Here is a 20,898-nt window from a genome sequence, read left to right as displayed (position 1 = left end):
GAAGCTACTTTTGTTTCTTGCATTGGATTCTTCAAAATGTCCTTTATCTTAGGTTCCATCTCAGTCTCCAAAACCATCCCAGAGTAGGTGTGTCAAAACTTTTGACTTACTTTGAATTACTGACATAGCAGCTAATGAATTAACACTTTAACAGATCTTAATTATTTAAGTAAATACAATGACTTTTTACATACTTTTGTCATGTACAGGTCATTGACATGCCACATTCTTTGGACCAGTTTTGGTAGGTGGTAATGTGGAAGTAGCCTAGTGGTTAACACACTCGCCTATGAACCAGAAGACCCAGGTTCAAATCCCACTTACTACTATTGTGTCCCCGAGCAAGATCCTTAACCCTGAGTGTCTCCAGGGGGACTGTCCCTGTGATTACTGATTATAAGTCACTCTGGATAAGGGCGTCTGATAAATGCTGTAAATGTAAATGGTAACGATTTCATGCCAGGAAAACCCCAGACCACACCTGTGGTTTTGAAAAAACAAGTTGTCAAAGTCACTCAGATCCTTAAACTTGCCCCGTTTTTGTGCTTTCAACACATTACTTGCTACATAATACAGTATATCTTAATTGGTGCCATTGTGTCAAGATAACCAGTGCTGTTCACTTCACGCTGCTCCTCTGCTCTGTTTAGAGGAGTACCAGAGGCTGTGTCTGGACACGGATAGGGCGCCTGTGAGAGAGGAGCCGGTGCATGACCCCCCACTCAATGGACACACCTTTCCTCAGACTCCTATCAATGGAAATGGGCACAGACCACCACAGAGAGACACTAACATCCAACCATTGTCAGAAAACCAAGGTGAGTTCTGTGTGGGAGTGTGTTTAATGCATTTTAATTTGTTTACTGAATACTGGATATTATAGAATCTTCATGTCATTAAATACAGTTCATGACAGACCATTTCTGACAGAACCCAAAATTCTGTATGAAGACATCTGTGGGTGGAGTGTGTTGGAACAGTTGCTGCATTGCAACCGGCACCACCTTCCACTGTGACTGTAACAGGCTACAGCTTTTCAGAAAGCAGTTTAGTCCTGGCTGATTTTCCCCTCTTTTCTGTACATCTCAGTAATCAGGCATAGTGATGTTGTGACATGTCACCATCTGTCTTTGGCCAGTCAGCTTAAATAAATCATGTACTTATATCATGTCTGAAACTTCCATCATAATCGATGATGTATGGATTGATGCATCATAATAATTCATAATACAACATTACTACTAAAAACAGTAAAGCTAGCAGTGCTGCCAATTATACTGTCTATATTTTGTCATCCAGTGTAATTTTATGTCTTAATCAGATATTGATCAGTGCCTTTCGGACCCCTGCGTTCATGGTGACTGCATTAAATCTGCTGGCTCCTACTACTGCAAATGCCACACTGGCTTCCAAAAGCCAGCTGGTCAGCAGACCTGCATAGGTGAGATACTAACAACATTTTATTGCCATGCCACGCAATGGCTATTGTCAAGCAACTGTATAGTTCTTGCGCTAAAAGGCTTGAACCGACCAATCCACACCGCCAAGGGCTGTTACTGTATATGTAAACATTTTAATGTTTCCCTCACAGATATTGACGAGTGTGTGGAGAGATTTATGTGTAGGAATGGACGCTGTGTCAACACGGAGGGTAGCTTCCGGTGCATCTGCAATGCAGGCTTGCAACTTTCCCATGACGGGAAGAGCTGTGTTGGTGAGAAATGAGCAATGAATTGATCACAGGACACTGGCATTAATGAGGCAGTACATCATTCAGTGATTCAGATTATCTGATCATGTTGATGTTGGAATGAAATTGAAATAAAAACCTGAATAAACTGAAATATTGCTGAAGAAATCAAGCCTGATCAGTCACTTGTTGTTGCTGGATGACAGCTTATAATAGCATAATATCTATGTCTATATAGTGGGATTTATAGATGTATATCATTAAGATCAAACCAAAACTGATTTACAAGTGCATGGCAGATTAATCCATTTTAAGCACATTGCCCAATATATAGATTGCCCTTTTGAGTGAGGAAGTTTTATGTTTTGCTTTTTTGCTTTCACCAGACCGGGATGAGTGTGCCTCTGCTGATGTGTGTTTGAATGGCATGTGCATCAATATGGAAGGGAGCTTCAGGTGCCTCTGCAAACCTGGCTTCATTCTGGCCCAGAGTGGACATACCTGCATGGGTAAGCCATTCATCTCACCTTTTTCCATCTGTTCTCTCAGTTCATTCTTTTCATCTGCTGTAATTTGTATTGGCTTGATGCTGTGTATAATAAGAGCTCTGATGAACTCTCTGTTGCAGATGTTGATGAATGTCTTGTCCCGGGCCAGTGCAGGAATGGCTTCTGTGTGAACACAGCGGGCTCCTTTCGCTGTGAGTGCACAGCTGGGCTTGTGGTGGCCAGAGATGGATACTCATGTGTTGGTAAGGAAGGGATTCTGACAAAACCACACATATTGGGTCACTTTTGGAGAATGCTGAACTGCAATAAAGCATATAAGGCCATGTACACAGATTATGCAAATACACAGACAATACACCATTTCTGTCCAAATCTGTCATATCCTAAGTGTATTCACACACTTAAACAAAGAATAACATTTAAAACTGTTCAGGTGGGAAATGGTTTCTCAGTGTTCACTGCTTTTGGTGTGATAATCACATCCTGTTTCCAATTTACAATCACATTTGTCCAGGGTAACAAATGCAAAAAAAAAAGTTTTTTTTTTAACCAAAGCATTTGGTTCACAGTGAATAAAAAAGAGAAACATTTTACTCCTGGCCTGTGGGGAAATCTTAAGGAAATTCATTATGGAAATCCTTTAAGGAAAGAGTCACTTACAGCCGCCGATATTCAGCCAAATTCTGAGAGGTTTTAGATTGTAGAAACCTAATGCTACCCTTCCTGTCTTTGACTCAGACACACACATGCGCAGCACCTGCTATGGAGGCATCAAGAAGGGCACATGTGTGCGGCCCTTCCCTGGAGCAGTCACCAGGTCCCAGTGTTGCTGCTCCAATGCAGATTACAGCTTTGGCGAGCCATGCAAACCCTGCCCGGCCAAGCACTCAGGTGAAGTACAATCTTCCCCAGTGGTTGTGCCTGTCACAAGCACAAGCCAGGCTGCAGTATTACAGGGAATTTGCACTTAACTTTGGAGAAGCAGAGTGCTGATGTGATCTAGATCCGCTATGCAGCATGAAAAAAAGCAACATATCCACAAAAAAACGATGTTTAACACTTCTTCTAATGGCTTTAGATGTAATGCAATTCTTTGCAAGAACTTTGACTTTCACTTCACTCTCACTTTTAAAGAGAATCTTATTACTTCAGGTGTATGTAGACGGTGGAGACAACTCTGATTCCACGGAGAAGCCGTGTTGTGATCCAGAGCAGTGTGAAGGGATCTTGAAGGGATTAGCATTCCAAACATCTTTTCTTCTCATCTTTTAGTCCACCTCCTATTTATCAATAGGATAAATGTTTTATGGTTTGACTAGAGGCTAAATAGGTTATGAGAAGTGAACGTGGACAAAAATGAGAAGGAGGTTTGTTTGGAAGCAGATGTGTTAGTGGGACACATGAAGCCACTAAGGTTCAGATATGAGCTTTGCCTCATACTCTTTGCTTCTGAAAGCTGGTGAGCTTTCAACTTTAGCATGCTGACTTTCTCACTCTTCTGAAGTCCAGATGAGAAGTACACGACCGAGCGAAACCCTTGAGTTAACCCTTGAAATGCTATTCCATGAAGATGTGACCTGCTTAGCATTCCAGACCATGGGTCCTTGTCACAGTACAAAAATGTAGATTTCTTTTGTTTGTGTCACCGGGGAGGCCGGGGGGGGGGATTTGCAGAGATCACAGAAGATGCAAGATGAAGGAGAGATGTGGGCACTTGGCCTGGCAAGTGGTATGGAGATTAGTTCACTAATAGATATCACACCATTCACAAATGCATTTCTGGACTTGGAAAAAAAAAAAATTACATGATACACAAATGTCAGTTTAGTTAAAGTAATTCACAAACCAATAAACCTGCATTTACAAACAACCATATTTGTGACTACCCTTTTTTTAAACATCCTTGATGGCGCTCGATTATTTTTTTTTTAAGGTAGCCAATCACATCAACTGATGTTCAGGAGTTTTTGTGAAAACACAAGTTTCATAAAATCAATCAGAAAAAAAAAATTCAAAAATGTAACGCAAATCCTCCAGTGTTTTGTTGTGGTAGTAACTGTGTTTCTGCTGAATTTAAATGAAAGTGCTGTATCTCGTCACGTGTCAACACCGACATCCTGGATCCTGGATACAAGAATGCCATCTGAAATTCTCTGAACAGTTCAAGTGCAGCTGTCCACTATGAGTGTCCATCACCAGACCATTTATTTCCGCATGTATTCACGTCTGTATGTGTGTGGTGACCATATTAAAATGTGACCCGACACAAGGGTTTGTCCCAATACACCATAACCGGCAGGTAAACGTGCAGCAGGAATCATGCTGACTTGCTCGATTCCTTTTTGGTGAGTGTGAATTATCATGCTGGACCACAGACTAAAAGGAATCAAGCAAATTTATGGCTGAATCAAGAAATATATTTGTGAATGGTGTGATATTTTTTTGTGAATTTTGAAGCTAACTATCTCCATGGAGAGGAGACTTAAAAGTGATGAAGTCTTGAGAGGGAGAGCTCAGTTCTGGATGGTGATACAGGAAGCTCACGGTGCATTTGAAGTTCAGTTTCTACTGTGGCTGGGGCGTTGGGAAAGGGGTGTTATTGGGGTCTCCAGGCATGGGTGAGCAATGGCGAGGTCAAGTTCATAAAAGGGTTGGCATAGTTGGGCAGGCGGACTATCGAAATCATTGGTTGAAGAACAGAAGGTAAATCCAAAAGAGTAGTCCGATAAAACAGAAGGTCAGTGTGAGGCAGTAGGCAATCCAGATATTGTCCAAATATTGTACATTCTCTATACTTGTTGCATAAAAGGGGCAGCGGTGGCCTCGTGACAACACAATAACTTAAAAAATTGTTTTTCATCTAATTTCAGCTGATTTCCAGACACTTTGCCCAAGTGGGATTGGATTTTCAGTGAATGGAATAGGTAAAGCCAACATCTTATAAAAAAAACATGCATTTGTGTTTGGTTGTTTGCAGCTATACAACTAAAGAGCTTTGGTGCATTGTTTTCAGACATTAATGAGTGTGCCCTGGACCCTGACATCTGTCCCAACGGAGTGTGTGAAAACCTGAATGGAGGCCACCGATGCATCTGCAATGCAGGCTATGAGACTGACTTCACAGGCAGGAGCTGTGTTGGTGAGGGTCTGATACACCTTTACAGATCATGATCATGTCTCATATAATGTTAGATTAGTCTAAATTTGAATCTCTCTGACATTCCATGACAAAGTGTCCCAAGACTCAACATTGACTGATTTTTTGTGTTTGTCTTGCCTGAAAACCCCCCAAATTTCCCCAAATTTCCTGGTAGACCCCTTTAATAGCCAGATTTTTTAAACTCAGGTTTCACTGACTGAGTGAAATTGAGTCACTCCACCAGATGTGGCATATCATGAATCACAGCTTTTCAGAAATGCCTGCACTCTTCAGCGTCTCTCCTGGTACAGTCAAAACACTTTCTCATTTACCAGACAGACTTATCCTTTCACTGCCACAACTGGCTGCAGCCTGATACGGCTTCATTTCACCACAAAAAGCAACCTTTCTTTTTTGCGTGTATGGCAATGACATCATGAGAGCTGTCTGGAAGATGTATTTTCGAACGTTGCATGTGAACACTTCGACTTCGTAAGACAGGACAAGCTGGGTGAGTGAGCCAAAACAGAGATTTTGGGGGGGTAGTTTACTAATGGGTTAGACACTCAACTATGAACCAGAAGTCACAGGTACAAACCCCACTAACTACCATTGTGTCTCTGAGCAAGACACGTAACCCTGAGTTGCTTCAGGGAAACTGTCCCCATAACTACTAACTGTAAATTACTCTGGATAAGGGTGTCGGCTAAATTTATATTATGCATGTGTTTTGTTTTTTTTTTTAATTGCGATATCCTGAATGAGGGTCAGCTAATGATTTTTTCTAAACTCACTGGATAATAATTCCCTAAGAACTTAAAATGAAAGCACAGCTGCACCCAGCAGGGTCGTAAAGGTCCTGACCAGGAAATAAAGCTGTTTGCATTCACTCTTTAGCTGGCACTGAGCACCTAGCTGTCACCTCTGATTACCTTTTCAGACATTGACGAATGCCTGGTGAATCGGCTGGTGTGTGAAAATGGCCTGTGCAGGAATGTGCCCGGCAGCTACAGCTGCACCTGCCCCGAGGGCTTACTCTTCAGTCAGGACTCGCAGACATGTGAAGGTGGGTGAGGCTGCAGGTTCTCATAGAGAAGGGAGATGCTAGCTGATATGTGGGACGACTGGTGTTTTGGCTTTGGAGAGTGTTTGGATGTTTTGTAATGCCCATAGAGGTATATGATACCCTGGGTTAACACTATTACCCATGATATCCATTTTTTTTTTATTCTGTGGGTTTAATAACCTATATTTTGTACAGTAAAGACACAATGTCTATGATATTGAGTCCTGATGTGTTACCTTGGTAAGAATCTGACCCTTGACCTTGACCTCTGTCCCCTCCCTATAGAATGTACCTCAACATAAGACACCTGTGCTTTGAACTTTGCTCCTTTGTGCATATATCAACTTTGGAAAAAGTCTGGGCTGTGTGCAGTTTCCTGCCTCAGTCCGAACACAAGCAGAGTAGAATAGCATAAACAAACAAAATACATAGCTGAGTTGGGTTAATACCCTGTGTCCCTATTGCCCCTTGTTGACTCTCTGCTGCATCCTGTTCCTGTTTGACTGTAACTGGTGGACCGCGGAACTGGGCCACTCACACCAAATCCACGAGCCCATATCTGAACCAGATGGGCTTTTGAAGCCGTCTTCTCTGCCAACATTCCTTGAGTTTGACCCATGCATTTTAACTGTTTCACCCTCAATGGCTGAGCTGCTGTCAAGTGAATGTAGGGACGACTTTTGACCACAGAATTTAGTCCAATGTTCTATTTGTTGCAAATGTAAAATAGTTACATTTAGCCAAAGCTATTGTCAAAAACAACTTACAGGTGAGAACTAATATAAAGTTATAAAAAAAAAAGTGTGTGTTTCAAGTAAGAGTGAGTGATGGAGAGGTGATTTAGCAAGATGCTCTCAGTATAACAATACCATTACAGTTGGTAATGATAATATGCTAATTTGTACAAGTTTTTGTGAAATTATTGATACTGCTAAAAAAAAAAAGTATGTATAGTGTTCTTGTTTTAAGTGCCTTTGACCAATATTCACTCCTCGCGAAAATGACAAAGTTACCTCACCTTCATGAAAACACACCTACTTGCAGCACGAGCCACTAGTTTGGGGCGAGAGTTTCCACAGATCTTTAAAAAGTCCTAAATTCGAGTGTCCAAAAAAAAAAAAAGGCCGTAAATATCATAAAAAACAAGCATAGTGTTATTTAAATATATTCTAACATTTTTTAAAGCTGAAATCCCCAGATTTTATAATATCACTCGCATCATAATATACCTGGTATTTCACTGGGGTGTGACAGATAGTCCAGTTTCAGTAGAATTGCCCAGATATTGTTTTATCTGGAATATGGTTGATGTATCTGTAAATTTAAAGTTCATTATACAACTTCCTGCTGCAGTGCCTTTGCGACGGACACGTGTCACACTTTCAAAAACAGTTGCATTTAAATTATATACCGCAATATTACCGTTTACAGAACCCAATATGAATTTTTGGCCATATGTGCTTATTCTTACTTATTACAGCAAAAGTGAGCCAATAAGAAGCATATTACTTATTTACATTGGATGCATGACAGATGAGATGGATTCAAAATTCTAATGAATTAAATTTTACTACATTTATTAGTTATAAATACTGACAAACTTTGCAGCCCTTATTCCTGTTCCAGTGTCTTTTGATGTTGCCATAAACCTGCACATTCTCAGTTCCCATCACTGAGTTCTTTCAGCTTCCCACCACTGAGGTCATGGCCAATGTGCAAATTCGCCTCTTAAAATGTGGGCATTTTCTGAGCCACACAGAACCATATGTTTCCAGCTGTGTGTGGAAAATCTCATCCTGAGTGGAGGGGGGGTGGTCATTTTGGTCTTCCATTTGGTCTGTCGAGCAGAAACCCCTTTAAACTCCTCATGGCGAAGGCTGTGGGAAAAGATCTAGATGTTTTTGTTTTACTCAGTTCAGCTAGTAAGGGATATAAGAATATGCATCCCTCTCACTGGTCACACAAGCCTGCGGGTTTATGGGAGTCATACATCTGAGGCTCCTGCAGGGTCCAGAAGATCCCTGAAGGCCAGTGGTCAGAGCTCCTAGCAGCATGTTGATGCCTAGGCACTGACGAGCTGTCTGGGGTGCCAGAGAGGGGCTGGTTCCCTGGGGCGTTATAATGGGAGAAGACAGAAGTAGATTGACAGAAGAACCCTTTGAGGACGTGAAAAGCTTTAGGGGTTTAAATGTAATTCAAATGACATCAGATGAGTGCAGTGTTTGTGTAGAAGCCTGTCACCATTTTGAGAAATACCTAGTACATTTAAGAAGTCACACAGACTTCCACACAGCGCTAAAGGAGTTTAGCAGCGCTATGACTTGATGAAGCTTGATGAAAATAACACACATCGGTGCTCAGAGTACTGCGGATTTGTATCGTACAGCGGGCCGGGCGTGACAGTGCAGGAGCTGAGCAGAGTGACTCACACGCCCCCTTCTGTAGCCCCTCACACACACTATAAACAGTCGGGCCCCCCAGCCTTTACTCTACTGGTTTATAGCTGGTTTCCTGCAACCAGCGGTGACCTCAGATTCAGCAAGCACCTTGTCCACATAGCATAGGGTTGTAGTGGTGCATGTTTAGAAATGAAATAAGCTTAATCAAAGTTGATTATAAAATAGCTGCGTCTTTTGCAATCGATGTCCAAATGTTCCTGTTCCGCTTCGATGCAGTAATTCTTGGAAAAATTCCTGGATGGCCTAATTGTTTCTTCTCCTGCGGGCTCATGGAGATGGTCCGTGTGCTGCGTGGCGCCTCAGCTGTGCACACCTCAAACTGTTCTGTTTTACAGATGTGGACGAGTGCGAGAGTAATCCGTGTGTTGGCGGTGTGTGTAATAATAAGTTTGGCAGCTTCTTGTGTGAGTGTTCCCATGGAAGCAAGCTGGATCCCACTGGACTCATCTGCGTTGGTAAAGCTACTTGTACACACACACAGGATGCATGCACAATAGGGATGCCATAAAATAATGATATAATAGATATTGATCATCACAAAAATAAAACCCATACCTAAATGACACCAAATACAGATACGGGACAAATACAGATATTTCGGAGTAAAGGTTTTTCTGTTTATTTAAACCAATTCATGTGGCAGTTAAAATGACATCATTGTTCATGCATGAAAATATACAGATCCCAAGATTAATAGATATATACACATACACATAACAAATAGTTTTGAATCCAATTTACTGATCTGAAAATGCATTAAACTTTATTTCTCTCTATATTAGTGATTATCTGTTTATTTAATACATCAGTAGGACTGCTGTCTGTTGTACAGTGCTCAGCATTTGCTCTGCTCTTTATTGTTTCCTTTGGCAGACAGTCTGAAGGGCACCTGCTGGCTTAACATCCAGGATGGCCGATGTGAGGTCAACATCAATGGTGGCACGCTCAAGTCTGAGTGTTGTGCCACCCTCGGAGCAGCATGGGGCAGCCCCTGTGAACCGTGTGAGATTGGTACGAAGCACAAATACATGCTGTCATGAACTAAGCCAGACTTGCATCAGTTTGATTAAATTATTATTTTGATGTCAAAACCAAGGACCTCAACAAGTGCTTGTTCAAAGGAAATCATATGTATACGCTTAATGTGTGTAGGCTGGATTTACACTGGGTTTTTGGTTTTGGATCACTGTCATGTCTAATAATCTGCCCATAGCCGCATACATAAGCCTGCTTCCTATTAGTGTGCCTTATAAAACCGTAGCTCAGGCCAGTCTGATGCATGTGTGATGAAACACAGTGTGTGGGCCATTTCTACCCTAGGCAGTGGTGGCCTAGCAGTTCAGGAAGTGACTCATAATTGTAAGGTTTAAATCCTAAACCATCAAGGTGCCACTGAGGTCCCTTTGAGCAAGGTACCGTCACCACACACTATTCCCAGGGCACCTTTCATGGCTGCCGAGCGTGTTGCTGACATGTTTCGTAATGAAACTAATGTCATATAGATGCAATTCACAAAATGACCAACATTATTCATAACCCATATGCACTGCTTCCCTTTTTTTGTAAACAATTCTCTTCTTGGTTGCTATCATGTGTAAATTTGTGTGTGTATTGAATATGTGTGTGTATATCTTAGTGTGGACTAATGTTTTAGTGTAGTGGCAGGGATCCATTTAGCTCAGAGTTAGTTATACGTTCAAAGCACGTCACTCTTTTATTACCCAAGGTTCTTTCAAAGACACAAAAACAAACATTTGTGTTTTATTGGAGTGTTGAACTGAAACATGCACAAGCAGGTCCACCTCCTTCCCCCTACTTCTGCCGTTTCCTCTGTGGGAAGAGCTGCCCTGTGTTTTTCCAATGATTCTACAGCTGAACACATGCTGTCGTGACGACTGCCAGTGCTGCCTAATGACAATCCAAGCCACAGAAAAATTATGTTTATGGACAACACATCATTGCGGAAGGACAAAAATAGGCACTGGCTCTGTTGATAAAGTTTGATGTGGTGCTTTTGGCTGACACCGTCGCTTCGTCTGGCGTTGTTTATGTTTGTGACACTGTAAATCTGAGCGGTGCACCACATTGTTGATCTTGAAAGACATATACCTCCAGTACAGGCCAAGCCTGCCACAAGATGTAATCATTGTCATTGGCCTCATGGGCTGTCATTCTGTTTAGAATTATGACTTCACCACTATGTGCATTTTAGTTTTTATTTTGTTTGTTGTTAATAGATCCTAGTTGCTCGAGAGGGTTTTCCCGTCCAAAAGGCATCACATGTGAAGGTACCGTCATTAATCTCTCCAGCTTCTGTTTATTAGTCCTTGCACATTTTTCAACTTTTTATAAGTAACATAAGATTAATGTGTTTAAAGAATATGAAAAGCACGCTGTCCTCAAAAGCACCTTTATTCCTGCTGTGTGGTGTAGATGTGAACGAGTGTGAGGTGTTTCCGGGGATTTGTCCCAACGGGCACTGTTTGAACACACCTGGGTCCTTCAAGTGCCTGTGTCCTGAAGGCCTGACTCTTGACTCCACAGGAAGGATATGCATTGGTGAGCAAATCCATGTTCCAGCTTCCAGCATCAATGAAAAAAAAAAGAAATAGTAACATTGATAAAAAAAAAAAATTATAATTTTAATGAATACAAATTCATTGAAGAGCGTCTGTATTTTTTCCAGACCTTCGTTCCGAGCACTGCTACTTGACGCATGATGAGGACTCATGCACACTTCCGGTGGGAGGTAAGTTCCGGATGGATGTCTGCTGTTGCACAGTGGGCGCTGCCTGGGGCAGAGAGTGTGATGCCTGCCCTGAGCCGGGCACACCAGAGTATGACCCACTCTGCCCACGTGGTCCAGGCTTCATCAGCCGAGGGGATATTGTGACCGGAAGACCCGTCTTCAAAGGCAAGTGGATTTAGTCTAATTAAATCATCCTAGTTCCAGGGACAATGGCATGGACAGTTTCTCTGAATGGCTCTTACCCTACACATTTTTCATTAGATTTCCATTGCACAAAACTACAGTGATATTTGTGACATGATGGCATTTCCATTCAGTGACATTATGCTTCATAACAGCTATGCAGTTCATTGTGACCCCTAAATGTGAAAAAACGTTTTTCCTATGCAATTTTGTGAGAAATACATGTTTGCAATATAAAATGTATATTATTTATATTTTACTTCATTTTAAAGCCTAATGCAAAAGGTCATTGCTGGTAGGAAACAGTGTTTGAACAGTGTTTGAACTTCCACCTATAATGTCTGGCATTGTGATTTTGTTTAAAATAACTTTTGTTAATAAGTTTTATTTGCTGTCTTGTGTTTTTAACAGACATTAATGAATGTAAAGTGTTCCCCAGACTATGCACTCACGGAAGGTGCCGTAACACTATTGGCAGCTTCAGGTGCAACTGTGACAGGGGCTTTGCCCTTGACATGGAGGGACGCAACTGCACTGGTATGTCATATGCCGTCGAGAGTGAGAGATTTTCCATCCAAAAAAGCAATACAAACAGAAACTCCTGACTCCTAAAGTATAACTGGTAATGTGTGCAGACATTAATGAGTGCCATATCTCACCGGATGTGTGTGGTCATGGCACATGTGTGAACACACCGGGCAGCTTTGAGTGCGAGTGTTACAAGGGCTATGAGAGTGGCTTCATGATGATGAAGAACTGCATGGGTGAGGGAGACTGCAACCCTAATCTAGTCCATTTCATTACACACCGCTCTATAAAGTGAATATATGTGTAAAAATCCATATGCATTTGATGACAGATATTGATGAGTGTGAGAGGAACCCTGCGCTGTGTCATGGTGGTTCCTGTGAAAACACTGAGGGCAGCTACGAGTGTATCTGCCCACGAGGCCACCAGCTGTCTGCAGAGGGTGATGCCTGCGAGGGTAGGAAGACTACCACACAAACACACACACATACAGATATGCACACGCTGGTATACTTATTTCTGTGTTGACGCATGGTTTAAATTATGTTATGAATGCAACACTTTTCGTACCCACTGTATGTCTCTCCAAATTTTGACATTATGATGGTTCTAAGAACATAACATCCTGATTGTATTCTGGAGTCTCTGTTGCATTATCAGTGCAGCAAAAGACTTACATCGTCTTGATCTGATCATGTGTGATGCATTACCTAGACCCTACTGCTGTATCAGACGTGTGTGTGTGTGTGTGGATTGATTTCATTGTTTATAATTGTCACTTCTGCATAGATATCAATGAGTGTGAGCTGAGTGGCACCCTCTGCCCAAATGGCGAGTGTGTGAACTTTGTCGGCACCTACCGTTGCATATGCAGCTTGGGGTACCAGCCTACACCTGACCAGCAGGGATGCACAGGTATGGGTCTTTAGTGCAATGTTGGCAATGACATAGTGTGACAAATTACTGTGCAGAATAACAGGGTCTCTATGGTACATTCACAGCAACTTGGCTATTGTAATTGTATTCATGCAAATGTAGTAAACCTGCTTACAGCATTCAGCTAGATTAATACATCAAGAATGTTCAACACACATTTTCTCTCTGTGTCTGTGTTGTAGACATTGATGAATGCACTATAGAAAATGGGGGCTGCGATGTGCACTGCACTAATTCCGAAGGCAGCTACCAATGCAGCTGCAGTGATGGCTACAGCCTAATGCCGGACCAGAGGACATGCAATGGTATTAAAACACACACTTCTTTCACACAATTCACTCTGCCCCATCTGTCTCCCTACTGATAGTTAGCGGTTTTCTTCCTTATACCCTTGTATAGCAGCCATTGGCTAGGAGCACAAAGTTAGGAGTGCATAATTGTGACGGGACCTTTAAGCAAACACAGTTCAGTTAGAAGTTTGTTTCATTATTACATGAGATAGCTGAACTTAGCTACATTTGAGAGAAATTAAATAAAGGTGCCATAGAGCAAATCAACTGTATTCATTTTTATATAGTTGAATAAGGAGAGCCCTTGGTACAATGAAGTTTTCTCCTCATCACTGTAATACAGGGAGTGCAGAATTATTAGGCAAGTTGTATTTTTGAGGAATAATTTTATTATTGAACAACAACCATGTTCTCAATGAACCCAAAAAACTAATTAATATCAAATCTGAATGTTTCTGACATTCAAAAGCAAAACAAAAACAAATCAGCGACCAATATAGCCACCTTTCTTTGCAAGGACACTCAAAAGCCTGCCATCCATGGATTCTGTCAGTGTTTTGATCTGTTCACCATCAACATTGCGTGCAGCAGATACCACAGCCTCCCGGACACTGTTCAGAGAGGTTTACTGTTTTCCCTCCTCGTAAATCTCACATTTGATGATGGACCACAGGTTCTCAATGGGGTTCAGATCAGGTGAACAAGGAGGCCATGTCATTAGTTTTTCTTCTTTTATACCCTTTCTTGCCAGCCACGCTGTGGAGAACTTGGACGCGTGTGATGGAGCATTGTCCTGCATGAAAATCATGTTTTTCTTGAAGGATGCAGACTTCTTCCTGTACCACTGCTTGAAGAAGGTGTCTTCCAGAAACTGGCAGTAGGACTGGGAGTTGAGCTTGAATCCATCCTCAACCCGAAAAGGCCCCACAAGCTCATCTTTGATGATACCAGCCCAAACCAGTACTCCACCTCCACCTTGCTGGCGTCTGAGTTGGACTGGAGCTCTCTGGCCTTTACCAATCCAGCCACGGGCCCATCCATCTGGCCCATCAAGACTCACTCTCATTTCATCAGTCCATAAAACCTTAGAAAAATCAGTCTTGAGATATTTCTTGGCCCAGTCTTGATGTTTCAGCTTGTGTTCAGCCTTTCTTGTGTTGGCCATGTCTCTGAGTATTGCACACCTTGTGCTTTTGGGCACTCCAGTGATGTTGCAGCTCTGAAATATGGCCAAACTGGTGGCAAGTGGCATCTTGGCAGCTGCACGCTTGACTTTTCTCAGTTCATGGGCAGTTATTTTGCGCCTTGGTTTTTCCACACGCTTCTTGCGACCCTGTTGACTATTTTGAATGAAACGCTTGATTGTTCAATGATCACGCTTCAGAAGCTTTGCAATTTTAATAGTGCTGCATCCCTCTGCAAGATATCTCACTATTTTTGACTTTTCTGAGCCTGTCAAGTCCTTCTTTTGACCCATTTTACCAAAGGAAAGGAAGTTGCCTAATAATTATGCACACCTGATATAGGGTGTTGATGTCATTAGACCACACCCCTTCTCATTACAGATGCACATCACCTAATATGCTTAATTGGTTGTAGGCTTTCGAGCCTATACAGCTTGGAGTAAGACAACATACATGAAAAGGATGATGTGGACAAAATACTCATTTGCCTAATAATTCTGCACTCCCTGTATGTGCCAATCCAAATTCCTGTTTCATAAGGGCTGGGCTTCTGCCTCCAGTACAACTTCAGATCAAGGAAAATAAAATCTCTGCTAAATTTCAGCATATTGTGAGAAATCTGTGTGAAACAATGATTTCCTAATAGGAGAGATCAGAATTCAGATAAGAGACCACCCAAACAGGAAAACAGCTTGGGTTTTTTTTTTAATGGGTGTTTTCACACTATTACATTACCTATCATAGACATCACAGAACAATTATTTAATAAATTAACTGCATAACTTTAAATAAATTGTTTAATATAGTTTAAATAACTAAATAGTTATAGTTTAAATACTTGAATAGTTTAAATAACTAAAAAATTATGTTACAAAAGATTTCAGTGGTTTCACGGTAAGCCCCATTCTGACAGGGATCTGTCACTTCACTTTACTTCAAACAGCTGGTTCTTCGTGGTGTTAGTTTTATTGCAGCTATAATGGTCTGGTCACCAGCTGCGTGCTGTTCCCTCTCTCTCGGTTTCTCCCTCCCCCAGATGTGGACGAGTGTGAGGAGGAGCCTGCTATATGTGTTGGCGGCCAGTGCACCAACATTCCTGGAGAGTACCACTGTCTCTGCTTTGACGGATTCATGGCCTCCTTGGATATGAAATCATGCATAGGTAACACACTGCCTGTATACTCTGTTCAATTTATGACTTGCTGAGGAGCAAGTTTGTGTCGTGATGCTAGACCACTCACCATGCTTCCAAACACCCAAAGCACTGCCAAAATCTCACTTATATTAGTAGCTTGGGACTATAAATACTTGATCATGTAAACTATACTTAAGAAGGCGGAAAAGTGAAAAGATCAGAAAAAAATCAGTGTTCACCACATCTGTGCTGCATTGTGGGTATATCAGCCCCTTATTGTCTCTGTGTGCATGTTTTATTCCTCCAGATGTGAATGAGTGTGATCTCAATGCCAACATCTGCCTGTTTGGAGAGTGTGAGAACACCAAGGGCTCCTTCATCTGCCACTGTGAAGTAGGATACTCAGTGAAGAAGGGCATGTCTGGATGCACAGGTCAGTGAAATGCACTCAAATTAGCATGTTATTTTGCAATTTATGTCTGTTTTTCAGTACATTTATAATTTGCATTTATATTTACGTCATTTGGCAGAAGGCCTTATCCAGAGTGACATGTTTTAATGTTAACATCAATTAAGTAATCAGTTCTGGTCGAGTTCTGGACTCAAACCATGAATATCATCATTTTATTCACCCTGTTGTAGTTTTTCTTGCAAAAATCAGGCTATAAAAAAAGTCACAAGTTTAGTCTTCACTAAAGAGGAAGTTCTTAAACTGTCATTTGAAAGTACTGTTCTGACCTCAAGGGGAAGTTCATTCCACCACCTAGGGGCCAAGACAGAGAAGAGTCTAGATGAGTGTCTTCTTCGTACCTTCAGCGGTAGAGGGACCAGGTACTGGAGGGTCGGAGAGTGTGAGGTGCAGTGCGAGGTGTAATAAGGGCTCTGAGGTAGGATGGTGCTAACCCATGTTTGGCTTTGTAAACAAGCATCAGTATTTTTAAATGTGATGTGGGAAGCTACTGGGAGCCAGTGGGGTGGTGTGGGAGAATTTGGGAAGGTTGAAAAAGAGTCGTGCTGCTGCATTTTGTGTTAGTCATAGATGTCAGATGTCACTCAGAGGTAGACCTGCTAGAAGGGAGTGAGTTCCAAGATGAAATGTCATTTAGACATTTACAAGCGGCATGTACATCTGAGGGAGGAAAAGAGAATTTGAGTTGTGTGTCATCGGCATAGCAGTGGTGGGATAACGCATGCAAGGAAATGACCTCACCTAGTGATCTTGTGTAGAAAGAGAAAAGGAAAAGACTTGATGGACACCAGTAGCAAATTTGTGTGAAGCAGATGTGGATCCTTTCCAAGTGACTTGGTAAGACCTCATCAAAGTAGGAAGCAAACCATTTTAATGCTGAGCCCCAAATTCCAAGTCTCTTCAAAATGGACAGGAGAGTCTTGCAGGAGAGTCTTGTGGTTAACGGTATCACATGCTGCATAGAGGTCATGGAGAATACGAACAGATGAGAGTTTTGCAGATCTGGCCACATGTAACTTCTCAGAAACAGCCAGAATGGCTGTCTCTGTAGAATGACCTGCTCTGGTTGATGTCTAGGAGGTTGTTCTGAGACAGATAAAATAATAGCTGATTGTAGACACAGAGAAGAGAAGAGCACTGACAAGCCACTGGTCTTTAGTTATTGATGTCTGTAGGATCAGTGGTGGGTTTCTTAAGGATTGGAAGAACCTTGGATGTTTTAAAGACAGATAGTTCATGACCCCATGTAATTGACGTGAGAATTGAAGGGGATAAGGTCAGGAGAGATCGGAGTATTGGAGATCGGATTTGGAGTATTGTGGAGGGGATTGGATCCAGTGGACAGGTGGTTCAATCGCCTGTAAATGTGATCTGAATTATTTAATCTGATGTGAGCTGTGAAAATTCTTCTAGTGTGGACGGCGAGTCTTCAGATGGTAGAATAGGGGTTGTGGAGAATGAGATTTGCTCAGTCTTCCCTGTGATGAAAATCTTCAGCATTTTTGGAAGATGGAGCAGAGGGAGTGATGAGAATATGCTGTGGAGTTTTTGAGAGCTGTGGCAGAGGTTTCCAGTTTTGCTTTGTAGAAAGTAGATTTAGCAGAGGTAAGGTTAGTGGAGAAGTTGCTTGGGATTTTCTTATAATGCAGCAGGTCTGAGTCAAGCTGTGATTTCTTATATTTCCTCTCCGCTGCTCTTTGAGTTCTCTTTGACTGCTGCACAACATCTCAGATAGCCGGGGAGCAGGGGGAGAAGTCCTTTTGGGTTTGAAAGATAGAGGAAAGAGATGATCCATAGAAAGTGGCCATTTCCAGTGGTAAGGAGAAGAATGAGTCGGAAGCAGACATGTCAAATGAGTGACGGATCGTGGTTAGTGTTGTGGGGGTGGGGGTAGAGTGGGGGTGAAGGACATAAGTGATGATCAGAGATAACAACAACAACATTTATTTCTTATATAGCCCAAAATCACATACAGTATGTCTCAATGGGCTTTGACAGGCCCTACAGTTGACACCCCCCACAATTGACCCTTCTGCACACAAGGAAAAACTCTAGGAGAGAGAAAAAAAAGAAAGGAAGAAACCTTGGGAAGGAGTGATACAGAGAGGGACCCCCTTCCAAAAGTTGTACAGTTGTAGGGTTGGAAAAGTCCAGGATTTAGTCAGTGTCATGGTCTAGATTATGTGTCCACAATGATGTTACTGGTCCATTTGAAGATCCCTGAAGCTGTAGTTGTAACAGTGGTGGTGGCTGTGGTGACCCTCTGGTTTGTTTCATGGTATGTCCTTGTTTAGCAGTTGTCAGGAACCAGGATTTATTTGCTGGTCTCTTCACTGGGGTCTGCCAGTAGTCTGGGCGCTTGATTCCGTGTCTCGGAGAAAACAAACAGAAGCAGCAGCAGACGGTTGCACTGTACGACCGATACTGAAATATGTGGTAATAGTAGTATATTGGTGCTACAGTGGCCCGGTACCCTAACTAGGACAGCCTAACTAGGGTGACTTTAACTTTGTCTGTGTCTAACAGGGGGACTCTGTGATAAACTGGACTTTATAATTGACACTGAGTCAAAGTGAAGTGAAATGAGTGTCTAGGACTTGAACAAAAAGCCAGAGAAGTTTAGTGGAAGAAAGGTCGGTAGGTGGAGAGGGATGACTGAAGATCAGTTCCAGGACATTCCCTCTTTTGGGCTGGGTGGTTGAGCTTTGTCGCTGCTTGGAGAAAGAGTGGAGAAGGGGAAGAAGGCAAGATGATTTGAGTTTGTCAGGTGGAAGGTGGAAATCACTTAGGAGAATTAAAGGTGTGTCTATGGGAATATTGCTGAGCACATTGTCCAATTTATCAATAAAGGTTCCAAGTGACCCTGGAGGGCGATATATGACGATGGGAAGGATGTTCACTAAGAAGAAACTGAGACTACATGGAACTCAAATAAATTTTTTTAAGATGCGTGAGAGCCAGTGGTGTGAAGGACCAATTCCGAGATAGTAAGAGGCCAGTTCCCCCTCCTCTCCCAGTTTTCCTAGGATTGTTGGAAAAACTACAGGCAGATGGGATATCCAAGTCTCAGTTAATGCCAAGAAGTCCAGGGAGTGGAGAGTAGTTAGGGCAGAGATGAAGTCAGCTTTAATAACAGCAGACTGGCAGTCTACAACAAGTAGATGACAAAATGGGGTTGGTGAGGTTGCTGGTAACTGAGCTTCTGCAGTGTGAATATGTTCTCCTAAACCTTTAAGAGATAGTTACACATGATGGCAGTTTGGAAAAAGGGAGAAGGTAAAAATGGAAGATCAAGAGAAAGGTACAAGGTTTGGATCAATACTTGATACTACTGCACAAAACCCAATCTACCACACACTACCAGTCAAATGTTTGGAGACACCTACTCTGTGGTGGTTATAGAGAATTTTCAAGAATTGAATGCAACAAACATTTACTCCGCATTCCAATTTACGATTTTCCTAACTAGTCGATGCAAATGATAGTCAGCATGTGTTTCAAGTCATCAACTTCAACACATTTCAAACATTTTATAGGTTGTTAAGAGCTGAAAATAGTCAAAATGCAATTTGCAGCATTAGGAGGTCATATTAAAAAAAGTATTTCAATCATAAACCAATCAAGTTACATTTTACATTTGGCAGTGGCTGGTCTAGCGTGTAAGGAAGTGGACCGATAATCGTAAGGTTGCCGGTTCGAATCCCGAGTCCCAAGGCACCACTGAGCAAAGCACCATCACCACACACTGCTCCCCGGGCACCTTTCATGGCTGCCCATTGCTCACTAAGGGTGATGGGTTAAATGCAGAGTACAAATTTCATTGTGTGCACCGTGTGCTTTGCATGCTGTGCTTCTCAATGACAATCACTTCACAAATGACAAACCCCATTTTAACTTAGGACCCCTTATACAGAAAATCATAGTTCTTTTTGTACCATGGAAGAAAGTGGTCAGTCAGAAACTCTACATACTTTTCAAAGGTTCTTTTCACACCTTCATGGACCCTAAAGGGGCCAAACGGATCTCTCTCCATGATTCCTGCCTAAACATGACTCCGCCACTTCCTTGCTGATGTTGCAGTCTTGTCGGTCCACCAACCATTCACCATCTGGACCTAGGGTTTCATGGCACTCATCAGTGAACAAGAATATTTTTTTTGCTTTTTTTTTTGTTTATTACATAAACTCATGTATGTTACTTTTTAGTTCTGTATCTTCAGTTTTGTTTTATAAGGAAATAATGCAAGACCCATAATGAGTAGGTCTGTCCAGACTTTTTTTGGTAGTTCAACACTAAATCAGGGTTGCAGCTGCTGATGCCCAGCCCGGGACAATGCCGCAGGGTATAGGCTCCCCCAGGGTAGGGTGCCATCACACCAGAGTGCAGACTATTTATTTATCATAAAAATTTTAAACTGACTAAATATTGAACACATTCTAAAATGTTTATGCATCACCTACTGCTTGAAACCAAGAAGACAGAACTGGTATGGCGCTGACTAGGACATTTTATAGTTTAGCGAAATTGTATTTTTGTGAGCATGATGCCTTGGAAACCACAT

At 42.0% G+C, this 20,898-nt stretch overlaps 1 protein-coding gene across 1 annotated transcript in view; it reads left to right on the top strand.

Annotated features, from left to right (window-relative positions):
* fbn2a (fibrillin 2a) overlaps positions 1-20,898 on the top strand; it is a 61,238-nt gene that overhangs the window by 18,801 nt on the left and 21,539 nt on the right. Inside the window, 21 exon segments of the mRNA XM_028971708.1 lie at positions 651-818; positions 1,322-1,441; positions 1,592-1,714; positions 2,077-2,199; positions 2,319-2,441; positions 2,938-3,090; positions 5,070-5,123; positions 5,213-5,338; positions 6,279-6,404; positions 9,199-9,318; positions 9,737-9,874; positions 11,101-11,151; positions 11,297-11,422; positions 11,550-11,777; positions 12,207-12,332; positions 12,431-12,559; positions 12,655-12,780; positions 13,113-13,238; positions 13,442-13,564; positions 15,770-15,895; positions 16,176-16,301. Coding sequence (XP_028827541.1) covers positions 651-818; positions 1,322-1,441; positions 1,592-1,714; positions 2,077-2,199; positions 2,319-2,441; positions 2,938-3,090; positions 5,070-5,123; positions 5,213-5,338; positions 6,279-6,404; positions 9,199-9,318; positions 9,737-9,874; positions 11,101-11,151; positions 11,297-11,422; positions 11,550-11,777; positions 12,207-12,332; positions 12,431-12,559; positions 12,655-12,780; positions 13,113-13,238; positions 13,442-13,564; positions 15,770-15,895; positions 16,176-16,301 — 2,661 coding nt within the window.

The sequence above is a fragment of the Denticeps clupeoides genome, chromosome 3 (genome assembly GCF_900700375.1).
Source record: "Denticeps clupeoides chromosome 3, fDenClu1.1, whole genome shotgun sequence".
Taxonomy (NCBI): domain Eukaryota; kingdom Metazoa; phylum Chordata; class Actinopteri; order Clupeiformes; family Denticipitidae; genus Denticeps; species Denticeps clupeoides.
Note: the sequence above shows the minus strand (reverse complement) of the source record. Positions and strands in the feature narration are given on the sequence as shown.